This window comes from Dicentrarchus labrax, unplaced genomic scaffold (assembly GCF_905237075.1).
Source record: "Dicentrarchus labrax unplaced genomic scaffold, dlabrax2021, whole genome shotgun sequence".
Classification (NCBI taxonomy): domain Eukaryota; kingdom Metazoa; phylum Chordata; class Actinopteri; family Moronidae; genus Dicentrarchus; species Dicentrarchus labrax.
In genome coordinates, this window is record NW_026136713.1 from 28,573,764 (window position 1) to 28,587,580 (window position 13,817).

The 13,817-nt window shown below is 40.5% G+C and overlaps 1 protein-coding gene across 2 annotated transcripts in view; it reads left to right on the forward strand.

Moving 5' to 3' along the window:
* Nucleotides 1–9,883: 9,883 nt before the first annotated feature.
* The window catches only part of ankrd50 (ankyrin repeat domain 50), a 37,264-nt gene continuing 33,330 nt past the window's right edge, over nt 9,884–13,817 (forward strand). For both annotated transcript variants that reach the window (XM_051419557.1, XM_051419558.1), the window contains exons 1-2: nt 9,884–10,167; nt 11,530–12,674. In XM_051419557.1, coding sequence (XP_051275517.1) covers nt 12,169–12,674 — 506 coding nt within the window. In that variant the 5' untranslated portion in view covers nt 9,884–10,167; nt 11,530–12,168. The remainder of the gene's footprint in view (nt 10,168–11,529; nt 12,675–13,817) is intronic.

The following is a 13,817-nucleotide window of genomic DNA, read 5'->3' on the forward strand; positions in this document are numbered from 1 at the left end:
ATCTCTATTTTCTCCAAAGGGCTTTGGGCTCTCTACAGCAAATAACAGACAGACAACATATTCTGAAAACTGACATGAGTGAGTAAAAAGCACAACAAAAAAGACACATATTCATCATGATTCATCATGTTTTCTGTGCACTATAAAAAAAAATCTCCATTTTAAAGTGATTTCTTTTAAGATTTGACTTCTAAAAACCTCAGAAAATGTATTCTCTTGAAACTAATGAAACATATCTGTTATTGGCTAAATAGTCCAACCAACTGACAAAGAACCAAAAAATCCAGCACATTGTTGATCATTTGTACTTTATTAAAACTTTCCTAACCGTCATCTGGTAAATGAGTAGATTACTAATTTGTCCTATTGAATTAAGTAATTTATGTGCATGAATTTCCAGCTGACATTTGAACATATGGTCGATATTGATGAAAGATACAACTTTGTCTAGCAGGAAAATTTCCAAAATGTACTCTCCAAATTTTTGCACACAAATGAACCAGTTCAACAGCACAACTAATTTTATTTATTTTATGCACACAAGTTAGTAATTCTAAAGCATCGGGGCACCCCTGTAGCTCACCTGGTAGAGCATGTATCAAGGCTGAGTCTTTACCACAGCAGAAATTCATGAGAATTTTTTTTTTTTAACATTCAGCAGATATAGAGCACTATTATCATTCATTTGCACTCATGTTTCTGGTCACCTGATGAATGTAAGTCCAATCTTTACACTGCTTTTAGCTTTCTTTGTCTCCTCCAACTCCACATTTAGCCCCAAAAATCTTAGAGACAATTTTACTGAAAGCTGCCTGCTGTGACAGATAATTACGCTGATGAGAGCAGTGAGAACTGACTTTTAGAATACTTACTGCACTTGCAGCTTTTTTCCCCCTTTACTTGTTTTGTGGAAATAACATTTTAAAGAACCAATTATAGACAAAAATGTTTTGATAAGGAGACTTTTTTGCAGTGTGTTTACTGGCTGGTTGACATTCAAAGCAACGCATTTAGCACTGGTTTATGAATGGAGTGTGTGCCTCCACGAATCACTTCAATGAAATATTATTCTATAAATAAATGGACACACTAATCAGCTGTGAACGCTACCAAGGTACATGCCAGGTTTCATCTGTTTTCATTCAGCTTATCTTCGCCCACAGTAACAGAAATTGATCATGCATCTGAATTATTTCTGCACTTTGTGCCTCATGAGCACACACATACATTCTCATATATATATATATATATATATATACTTGAAGCACACACACACACACACAAAGAAAACTCTTGGAGTGCCAGCGTTGCCCTGTCCTGTGATTGCAAATTAGCGTTCACAGGCCTGTAGCTTTGTGTTCCATGATTGCCAATTATGTATTACTCAGCCTCTATTCAGAGACTGAGTGAAGTGCTGTAGCATGAGTTATCACGGTCAGCATCCTCATTGTTCATTATTGCCACATTATAATTCTGGGCGGTGAAATATTGATTTTGCTCGTCATTGTGTAGAAGTCATTCCCATAATATGACGCAGTATTTGATCTGCAGGGACGTGTGCGGACATTTTGTGAGGCGGTGGCTGAATTTTACAAAGGGTCCCCCCTCCCCCGACTGTACTATCTCCTAACCTCATTCTAGAGTCAGCCGCACTACATCAAATGAAATGCCATGACAGGTTTCACACACTCTCATCTGTATGCACATGCACACACATGCATTTTACCTCTCCTTGTGTTTCTTATACATGGTTTGTTATTTAATGGATCTGGGATATTTTATTTGTTGTATCTTTTTCACAGCAGACACTTTGGCTTCTTATAGCAGAAAAAGCATAGATGTAATTAATAAGAATAATAACAAGTGCAATCCTAGTATTATGCCTGCTGGCTCACAGTCATGGCTTAATGGGACACTTAATGAAACCGTTGAGGAAATCTGTTTAACCTGTGTGTTTCCTGCAATGGTAACACAAAAATGGTTGCCCTGAAAAAGGTCTTTTACTTTCCAATATTGTGATGCATCATCCTATAGCTGCAATATATATTCTCTTTTCCAAACAGGAGGATCTATTGAAACATGTACAATGTTGTCATAGCATGCTGTAAATCCCTTTTAAATATATTTTGAAACATCTGTCTTGAGTGTTTTATTGAATGTGTTTAGATAATTTTACTCATTTAGTTGAACATAACATTTCTCCATTAGCCATTAAGACCTGGTAGGATCGAGGCATTGCTTTTTCAGTCCATCAAGGTTCAGGAGCTATAATCCAGTGAGCATTTCTTTTACTAAATTCTCTATTGAGTATTGAATTATTATTATTTTTTGTATGCGATGATAGAACCCAGTATGGAAAACTGCCCAATCCCAAACATGCATGCTCAAATTCCCTCTTCCTTGCATATTCTTCGATCAGAGATCTTCTGACTTAAATCAGAATCAGAATTGGGTTTTTGTGCCAAGTAAGTTTTTACACGTACATGGAATTTGCCTTGGTGCGTTAAAAATCACACAAAATGATCATTTTAGACTCCCTTACATGACTGCTTGTGTTTAGACAGCATTGTCCAAACAGCTTTGGCGTCTTTTGTTGGCTTCATTCTCAAAGTAATGTAAGGAAAAAGTATTTTGGTAAATCTCAGGTATTATATCAGCACTTAGATCGAACAACTTGACAGATTGCCCTAATCCTGCTCGCTCTAAATATAGAAGTGGATGTGCAAATGACAACTATCCTGCATTTTAACTACCTGGATAAAAAGCTGATCAGATGATGCACCAAGTAAAACACAGAATATTACTTATGACCACATCCAGCCGCAGTGTCCTCTTATATTAGTATGTTAAAACACACCCAGTTCACAAAGTGTGTTCTATAGTAAGCCATAACCAAGTGAATTTTACATAAGTACATGGTTACTATCTGACTATACGTATGTAAGATACATAAACAAATGTATTTTTGGAGGTTGTACTGGCTGCTGGAAGTTTCAGTCATCATTATTCAGCTGTCGGCTGCTGCTTTGAAAGCAGCTTTATAACAAAGCTTCCTTTAGCCGTCTCCCGTAACCTTTTCTCTCTTTGTGCTTCTGTTGCCTCTATTTATTGGGCACTGTAAACAATGTGCAACACCCAATATGAACCTTTGTATATAATGAAACATTTGCCTTAGCTAACCCCAACTAACAATTAGCCTGTTGTGCTGAGCAGATATGCATGATTTCCAAAGAAATAGCGTGAATACTGCTTGAAGAACCTAAGCAAAGACATCTTCTGCCAAAGCTTGTGCACATTACAAATGCCAAAACACACAAACATTGCTGCAACCGTGCCCTTTATGCTAATTAGCTGACTAATGAGGAACAAGCAAAAAATAAACTTGGTTTAAGCCAAACATGCTAAACGACCACACTAACTGCCGTCCATATTCCTACTTGTTACAGCACTCTGGAGCAGCAGCCAAGTCAGAGAGAAGAAGAGACGTAAAACATAGAAGACATGGACCACTCAACCTCAGTTTTCTAAAGCAAACCTAGTGTTTCCCAGCCAAACCCCAATCACCAAATGTGCGTCACCACACTGTTAATAACAAGGTGGAGAATATTTCTGAATATTCACAAAAGAGAGAACAATTATGGTGACTCATGCTGAACTAGCCTCCCGAGGACTATGACTTGGACCAGTTGCTATTTAGCCGGCAAACAGACAAAACAATTACTGTAATTATGTGAATTCATGTGATTGGTGAGAGTGTTGAAAGTGGAGATACACATCGATCTTGGTGTGAAAAAATGGAAGAACCAGTAACATGCGGCTTGGCAGTTTTCCTGTGGGGAGGAGTGAACTTGTAACTTGGCTCCTGCTGATCCTGGAATGGCAGGCCGATTGGAGAGCACTTTTCTGAGCACTCTCTAAGAACTGGCCACATAATGTGTTTGTGGGTGAGTGAGTGTGTGTGTGTGTGTGTGTGTGTGTGTGTGTGTGTGTGTGTGTGTGTGTGTGTGTGGTAAGTAGTTCACAAGTTTTAAAACTCTTTAAGAAATTAAAATTAAAACATTTTGAACATCATGTATCAGGACACCAATTTCTGTTTACTGTTGACTGGGCAGCCAAATTATTTTAAAATCATGTGGAGAACTGTGGTTTGAGAAAACATACCCAGCTTCTAGTTAAGAACTGCATCTTGAAGGCCAGTTTTATTTGTTGGTAGAAATAGGAAATCCTGAGCCCCGCATGAACAGTATGTGTGCTCAACACTGGAGCCCCTCAGGGCTGTGTGCTGGGCCCCCTCCTGTTCATGCTGTACACCCATGACTACATCCCCTGAAATGGAGACAACTTGTGAAGTCTGCAAATGACACCACCATCCTGTCAGATGTCAAACAATGATGAGACTTGATTTCGGGAGGAAATCCACAATCTTGCAGAGTGGTGAACAGTAAACAAAAACTAGTGTGTAACATTAGCAAAACCAAGGAGCTGATTCTTGATTTTAGGAAAAAAGAGGCAAAGACACACACCCCCATCAGTTTTAGTTTAATTCCTGGGAATGAACATCACAGAGAACCTGTCTCAGGTTCTCATAAACTATAATTTTTAGGGGAACTTACGAAGTTCTTGTTAGTTCTTGTTAACTTTTACAGAGGAGTGATAATAAGCGTCATGTCTGGAAACATCCAAACTGGCAAGGCATGTGCACGGCCCAGGACAGGAGATGTATATATTTTTTTTTTTTGGGGGGGGGACTATTTTTTTAATTTCATTACACAACCCTTCATTTCAAAATTACATTTAAAATATATTGTATCCTTGTCAACACATGCATGGTTATTCCAAACAAACTAGAGATGTACTGAGCATCACTTGTGAGCAGAGGATTTCTCCCAGGAAATAACTACTCACTAAACTGTCTCAAATAAATAAATACAACAAAAAACTCACTGTATCTTTGGATTTCAGATAGTTGTTAAAGAAAACAGCCAATTGAAGCTGTTATCTTTAAGAAAGAGTAAAAGTAAGTAATTTATAGATTCATTGATGATTGAAAATAATCATTAGTTGCAGCCCTATAATTAACTAGAGTGAGAGGTGAAATACAAGGCCTGGAGAGTTCATCGTTCTCCTGTCCTTCTCTTGCTTATTTGTTGAGGAGCAGGCATTAGCAGATGAAGTATCATGTAAGGTCGATCAGTGTTTGTGATAACTCTGGAGGGCAGTTCAATATATGGATTTGTTTATCTCCTCTCTGCATCCACAGGGGGCACCTCCACGCTTCCTGCTCAGCATGGTAACAGGAACACAACAGGTTGCACACCCGAGTGAACAAAAACTGAATGAACATCAGCCTCTACAGTGAAGGAAGTTCATGAAATGCTCAATAATGTGAGTCTTTGATGTAGTATTTACTGTTTTACAAGCTCTATAGGGAATTAAGCCTGATTTGTTACAGAATTGACAGCTGGTAATATAGACAGTATTTTGCTGTGTCAGCAGGCTTCCAACTGTTGTAATATTGTTTGTTCCAGCACTGTTATTATCTTGATGGAGTGCTTATTTTTCTCTTTGATAAACCTAACAAAAAGATCGTTATAACTTTCCAACAATATTCCAGTAGGGCCTTCTAATATGTTTGTGGAAAGCAGTAATGGGTTTGTAATAGGGACTGTTTCTCTGTGATATTGTAACATCTAACATGTTGTTCACATCTTCTAAACATGGAAATATGTATAGTATTTATTTATTTGTGTTGCTTAAGCCACAATGTGCACTGTGCTTTACTGACGTATAGCCTATTAATGTACTGTAACTTGTGGCCAGATTCACCTGCAAAAAGGAATGTCCACCACGTGAGCAAAATAATAAACTAAAATAATTGAGATCTTAAAACTATATTTTAAAGGTCCTATATGTAACTTTCAGAAAAACATTGTAAATAATATGACACTGAAGTTGGCATCCTGTTGCTCGTGTTCGCACTCTGGTCACAGCCTGTAGGCGAGAGCAAGCATCATACTGGGCATCGCCAAAAGTGACATACCCGAGAATGATTGCTGAAATGAACAGTGAATGCTGGAATAAATTACAATCACTTTTAGAATAACATTGTGATCTGCAGTGTTCCTATATTTTATCTGGACCATTGACTCTTTGCTACTAACTAGCCAACAACACGAAGCAACCAATGACCCATATGGAGCCAGAACAGTCTCATACTGGATAAATGCACACAGAAATGAATAAATACACGAAAAAGGACTCACAAATGTATTTGGGGAGTTGTATATATAATATGACTCGATACACAAATATATTTTCAGTGCACACACAAATATGCTTTTGATCCATATATAAGTTAAAAAAAAAATTCACATATAAATATAAGATTTGTAAACATTTGTGATTTGCACACAAATATTTCTTGTTTTAAATATGTGCAATAAAAATTCACAAATGTACAAATCGTCAGGTATTTGCAATTTTCATTAAAAATACATATTTGGAAGTTGTTACATAGATATATGAATTGTCAAACGTGCATTTGTCTCAGTGCTTTTAATTTGTAAACCTCCCTGCATTTGTGTGTGGAATTTTGAGACTCACTGTGTTTTTTCTACAATGACTGACCTGCAATACCATCCGACAAAGTAACCTGCAAATCAGTCAATTTAGCTGCTAGATCAGCACTGGGAGTCTGGATGGATTAGCTGACATTGGAAATTGGACCCTTGCATAACCATCCCATCCAACCCACAACCCTAAATAGAAATCTCTAGGTCTCAATTTTAAGTGACGTGATAACCCATTCCCAAATAGCAATAATTAGTGATTAATACATTAAAATTATACTTAAAATGCCTCAGAATCTTACATATGGCGCTTTTAAAACAAGGCCCCTCTTTAAGACAGGGCAAAAAGATTAGGAAAAAATGCTCGACCCTTCATAGTCGATACTTTCTTGTTCGAATTTCTTAAATAAATGTGCAATCAATAAAGTGAAAAGCAGTGAAGTCATGTCGTGCTGTATATGTTGTTCATAATAAATAACTGCAAACCCACTGTGACATGCTGGTTTTGTGAGTTGTGTAAGCCCCAGTCATACTTCTCACTGAGTCAAGCTACAGTCCTTCTGCTTCATCAGCATCATCATACTTCTCAGTAAGACAGTTTGCTTACTTCGTAAGTGAGGGCGAAGTTAAGGGTAGAGTTTGCAGGCTGGTAGAAATTACATTTATGTATCACTAAACAGTTTTAAATCTTTTCCTGGATTATGTTCAGAAGCACAGTGAGTTGATCCGGATGACCTGATGTTGAGTCTACAAAGTGGGTCTTTGACACCAGAGACCAGATTTGTATCCAGACTGAGTTTAGGTTTAAGCAACAAAAGTCCTTTAGTTATGATAAGGGAAAGATTGTGGTTTCGGTTAAATGTCTGTTAAAAATCTGTCTCAAAATTCAAGTCAAGACTTTTTCTGTGTTAAACCAGGACTATGATCAAACCTTAACCAAGTGCTGTTAGTGTCCAAACATAACCATAAAAAGTGTATGAATGCTGTAGAGCAAGCTTGTATTGCAAGATTGAATATTTTGGAGGAAAACATATACATTATTAGTGAACATTTCCCTGTTGTCTTTAGTGTCAGCAGGTTTGCTAGACATCCAGAGAGATGTCCTCATTTAATAGAAAAAAACAAAATTTCAGGGCACAGTGCAGGCTCTCTCAGTCTCTTTTGTCTCTGCACGTTTCGGATATCTTGTTTTGTCCTTTCAGGTCAGGGTTACATTAACCTGAACAAAACCTTAGCCCTAATCCCAACCAATCATCTGTGTAACCCCAAACATGGTGGGTTTTTGTGTGGAAACTGATCTCCAACACAAGACTGGTTTATCTTCATGTGAGCACAGACAGCATCAGCCGGTAATGCTGTCAGTTCTTACAACCTACTGCAGCTACACCTCAAAGAAAGAGTCCCTGAAGTAATTCTTCGGGGAGTGATAAATAAGTTGTAAGATCAGCAGCTTTAGGTTAGATCAAAACGCACCAACCCATGTGCATCTGTGCTGGAAAAAACGTTTAAAAAAAATCTCACATTCCTGCTACAACTAGCTCACTTTTAAAGTGGCTTCTCATGATATTAATAATACTATATATAATATAGTTTTGTCCTGCTGCTGAAACAAACAACAAACCAAAGTGTTTCTCATCATTCAAATCAGCATCAGATCTATGGATCAGATATTAGCAAAAACAGATCACCAGCCTTCATATCAGCCGGTAAGTTACTAGAAAGCCTCATCAAATTACTGTCAAAAGTAATTCCAAAACACACACCTGCCTGCTGCTCGCTAACAATGACAACATCTGGCACGTCAGCTGCGAGAAAACACATCACCGTTAGCAGTTGGACCATGGAAGGAACAACCTGGGAATGTTTTTATTTCCGATTAAGGCTTTATTCATTATTTTCCAGCTGAGTATAACTAATCTAATTTTAAAGGTATTAGGGGATACATTTGTAGAAAAAAAAAGGTGGTCAGACTGTGGCATAGAATAAATGATAACTTTCTGTAAGCAATTCTGTTGAGTACAAGAAATCATTGATTCTTGCTCAGCTGTCCAATGTTGTATTATCAGTCTCCAGTGCTGTCTGAACCCATTCATCAACTACCTTTGGCAGATGTTGCAAATACACCCGATCTCCTCAGGCAGACTGAAAACAGGGAGCCAATAACTTTTACAGCAATGTTTTTAAAGAGGAAACTATTGGATCTCGTGCCAACTCCAAAATACATTCAACCCAGCAATGTCTGTACATTCTCACAGATGGAGGAGCATGTAATGCAGGTTTTCAAAACATAATTTCATTATTTACATCTACTACTTTAATGCTGGCAGTTACAACATGTATCTGAGAGCCAAGACACACGCAGTCTCACTAATCAGGTTTTGGATTTTGTCCTTACCTTGTTCTTTTCAAACAGCCAGTGTTCCTCCGTGCCTCCTAGCGGTTGTTTCGATGCTGCTTTTAATATTTTCATTTACAGTAGAATTTTATATGCTCCTTGAGACTGTGGAGGGACAAGGACAGAGGAAAAAGAGGAATGTTTAGAGTATTATGAGACTCGTATTACCTCCCAGTCAATTCAATCAATTTACTTCATTTCACCAAGATAATCCACTCATCAATACTGCTTTCCAGGGAGCTATAGGTACATATATTTTAAAAACAATAAATTAAAACACAACAAACAGTCAGTCGGGGCAATTTGTCAGGGTTTCACCTAATATTCTGCACTACGTAAAAAGATAACTGAAGTAAAAAAAAAAAAAAGTAAAGTGTAGCTGCATATAGTTGCACCTGCACTTATGCAATAACACCCTAGGTCACAGCTGATCAATTTTCTCTTTTAATGTCACATTAACCAATATCATATATCATATTAGTCCGCAGAGGAGATGGTAAGCCACATGTGCTGTTTATATAAGCAGGGAGCAAATTTGTCTGAAAATAAAATATCTTTTCATTTAAAACACAAAAGTTTGTTTGGCGTTGACTTCTACCAGACTGAACTAACTTGGAGGTTTCTTGTGGATAAGCAAGTGGAAAGAAACAAGTAATGAAAAGTTATAAATGAAACAACATAAAATACAAAATATAAATATCATAAATATTAATAAATATATATATTGCTGTGTTTGCTTATTTAAATAGCCTACAGTACGCTATGGGCTGACTCTATGGGAAAATATTCTATAGCCTATTCAATTATTTATAAACCAAATATATTTCACTAATGACGATATGGGGGTACAACTCCAAGTCCCAGAAGGCCTTGCGCCGCTCATTGGCGTGTGTGTGCTCTGCATGCAGTGGAGAGAAATGTAGAGTGTTTGGAGGCGGAGAGTCAGTCAGTCGGCTCACTGTGGAGCTGTGTCGGGCAGCAGGAGGAGCCGACACCGACAGAAAGGACCGATTCAAAGAAAGACGGGAACGTCGCTCAAATGCACGAATACGGGCTTTGAATCTCACCGGAGGAAACGGTCGGCGGCTTCACGTGAGGGTTTACCGAGGACAGAAAGGGTGTTGACTCTACGGACACAGCAACCCCCCCTCCAAAATAAAACACAACAAAAAAAACCACAACAGCAAGAGGAATCGGAAAGAGGTGAGGGGGAAACCGTTTGGGGATGAGAGAGCGAGAGAGAGAGAGAGAGAGAGAGAGAGATTTGAAACTGTGGCGAAAACAGTGAAACGCTCCACAATTGGCTAAATTGAAGTTTGAGGAACAGTTTCGGTAGACTGCAGTTACACGACAGGCGACACCTTTATTTATTTGCTTGGTTTTCTCCTTAAAGCATGCAACTGTTCGCTCGTCTGGACGGGGCTTTTTTTTTTTTTTTTTTTTAAAGTCCCCCCCCCCATAGGTGTAAATTGTATCCCATTTGAAATGGGTGAGGTTGGTCTGGCCGTACAAAAGACTTGTGCTGCCCCTCCAGTCACTGGAGTGAAGTCGTGTCGTTAGCTCTGATTATTTGTCGCCTTCCGCCTGAAACCCAGCCGAGCACCGCTGTATCCGACATTCATCCGCCGGGCTTTGTGTGTCGGCGGCGCCTGTTAGAGCAGCAGAAAGGTGGAAGTGTATCGCAGCCCACGTTAAAACCTTGTTATTTGGCAGCGTTACAAACTAACCAGCAACACTGTTGGTGTGTGGGGGGGGGGTTTCTCTGTGAGTGTCTGTGTTTTCATGGCTGGAGAGGCTGGGTATTATTGGCATTTGCTCCAGTATAGAGAAGCAGGAGTAGGCATGGTGAAGAGCTACATTAAAAAAACAAAAACAAATGGTGGTTAAACTGCATTTACATTCTAATCAGGAGAAGCTTATATTTTCTGCACTTTCCTCCTTTTTTAAAGATCCACCATTCATGCCATTTCTTCACATTCACTCCAGATTAAACCCATTAAGATTTCTGTCACCTTAAAAAGCTGTTTAAAAAGCCTTTATTTAGGTGGGGTTACCTTCCATTTCCAACCCATGTAAACGACCCCTCTAAGTGCAGGAAAACGGGGTCCTCTCCCCCTCTCTCTACAGTTCAGGACGGATGTGGACTGTTTGGGATTTAAAGCCACATAGGAAGGAAGGGGGGGATCAGTGGATAGACTAGAGAAACTGGACGTACCCCTGCCAAGAATTTAGTTGCAGGCAGGCAGTGATGTGCGTTGTGCAGGATAAAAGCAGCGAAAACCAATTTGCCCACCTTTTGTAGCTGCGGGAATGGAGTTAACCCTCCTTTTGTAGGTTGGAAATATCTGTAACACTAATGTGCATCATAATAAGCAGCTGCAAACTGTTGCTTATACAGGGATCTGTTCATATTGGTGCTTGTGCGTCCACTTTGTCTACTCTCAAAGGCTGCAAATCATGTCTCAACAAACATCTGCATGAGTAAGACAGTTAATTGTGCATTAGCTTAAAGTTGCATCTGAACTGTGTCCTAATTTAGCCTTTATTCCTGTCTCTGTTTTCCAGGGAAAGAGCCAGGCTTAGTATGTTATTGGAGAAATTGAGTCTGCACTGGCAGCCTCCTCCATGTTAATGTAATGGAAACGAGCCTTGGTCACCCCCGGTAGCATCTGAAATGCATCAGCGGAAATATATCAGCAACTCCCATGGCTAATTGTATCAAGCGGTGGTGGCTCGAGTTTGCCAGTGGATGCACTCAAGAGCCGGGTGCCCTGCCATGCCCAGCGCCATGCTAAAGCAACACACTCATAATAACAAGGAGCACTCAGTTCAACCAGTGGGAAAGCTGTGGAAAAAGTTGGTGGAAAATCTATGGTTTGAGCCTCAATTTTGATTTCCTTTTTTTTTTATTTTGACCTAGATATTCCGTAACGCAACATAGCTCGGCTGCTTTTCCTGCCATCTGCGCCGGCTCTGCTTCTTACTCCACTTTTCACTCAAGTTGCATTCACTGTGGCTTCTCCTTAGCATCAACACCAAGGACGTGCTAGACTGCTACCTGCTTTCTGAGTGGCACACTTTCAGCCCGACGAAATGGATGTTCGACTTTACTGCCGGCCTTTGTTGGAGTTGCGAATGTGAGGGGCAGGATGAAGGGACCCCTATGAAGAGGAGGAATAGGTGGAACAGCAGCACTATATCAAAATGGCCCAAACCAGTTTGCTGCAGGGGAAGCGCTTTTACTGCCGGGAGTGGGTCTTCCATAAGATCCAGCATTGCCTCCAGGAGAAAACCAACAACCTCAGTGGAGTGACCAGCACTCCCAGTAAGCAGCCCCCGCCGGCGCCCGGTGGGGTTGCATCCAACCCTGGCACTCTGACATCAGGATCCACAAAGTCAGGTACCTCCTGGGGGGTGTTGCTGGTGGGAGGGCCGGGCAGCGGGAAAACTGCGGTGTGCACGGAGCTGTTGTGGCCCACGTCAGCGCAGGGAACGCACCGGGGTCTGCACCAGCAGAGCCTGGCCTTCCACTTCTGCCGGGCGGACGACTCGGACACGCTGTGCGTCGGCGGGTTTATCCGAGGTCTGGTGGGCCAGATCTGCCGCAGCGGGCTGGTGCCGGGGTACGAGGAGAAGGTGCGCGACCCAGCTGTGCAGAGCACTTTGCAGCCCGGGGAGTGTGAGAGGAACCCCACAGAGGCTTTCAAGAGGTAAGGATGAACACACACACACACACACACACACACACACACACACACACACACACACACACACACACACACACACACACACACACAAACAGCCCCTCCCCTTCCTTTTTTCTTGCTCTCATTATCAACTGCAGCCAGATGATTTCACAGATTATCACACCTTCAGACAAGAGGAACTAATCCATGAAGTTACTGCTAATAAACAGAGAATTAATTAAAAAAAACAAAAAACAAACAAATAACAGTTTTAGAAAGCCATTGTTTAAGGTGGCACAACTGCCAAAAAAATCTTACCCAAATTACATCATTATTATCTGAATATCTTTTGGATTGCTGGTTGGACAAAACAAACATTTTGCACTATATTTTTCACTATTTTCTGACATTTTATTGACTGAACGATTAATTGGAAAAAAATTGAAGTGGGTAAAAGCTAATAAAAAAACAACACGTTGTGGCAGTCCTGTGTGAACTCACCTGCAGTATAATTTGTTCTGAATAAAAACCTGCACATTCATTTCTAACACCTGAAATCAGAACATTCAGATTTGGCCCTACCACTCCTCTCTGGTGGTTCCAGGTAATGTTTGAAACCACGAATTTGGTTTGTCTAGAAATGTAAAATGCAAAGCCAGCCCCTCCCCCTCTCCACCTCCTGACCCCAATGCACCCCCCCTTTTTTTTTTTTTTTTTTTTGCTCACACTCACAGCATAGCTCCGCCCCAGCAGCCTCTCCACTTATTTGATGTCATGGTTTTGTTGGTTTTCCCCCCCAGTGTGGCATGCTGGGTGGGACAGTCCCTGCTTGGCTTCTGATTCAAGAAAGGTCAGATATTTTTAAGTCGCTGCCGAGCTCAGGTGGCTGGAGACTCGTGAGGAAGGAGCTCTGAGCTGACTCACCGACTGATTGACTGACCCGAGTGACTGCACTGCAGAAAGATGAAGTGCACATGTGAAACTGAAGTACAGTAGGCCTGTGGACTCCCAGGGCCCTGCCCGGGCATGTAACGCGATCAAGATGGACTGTTATTGTAGGCAGAGGCTTTAAAAGTAGCTGCGCGTGAGCATGTGTGTATGTGGGTTACTTGCATGACTTGTCTACACAGTATAGGTCAGGCAGTCTATGCAATGAAGGCTGGAATG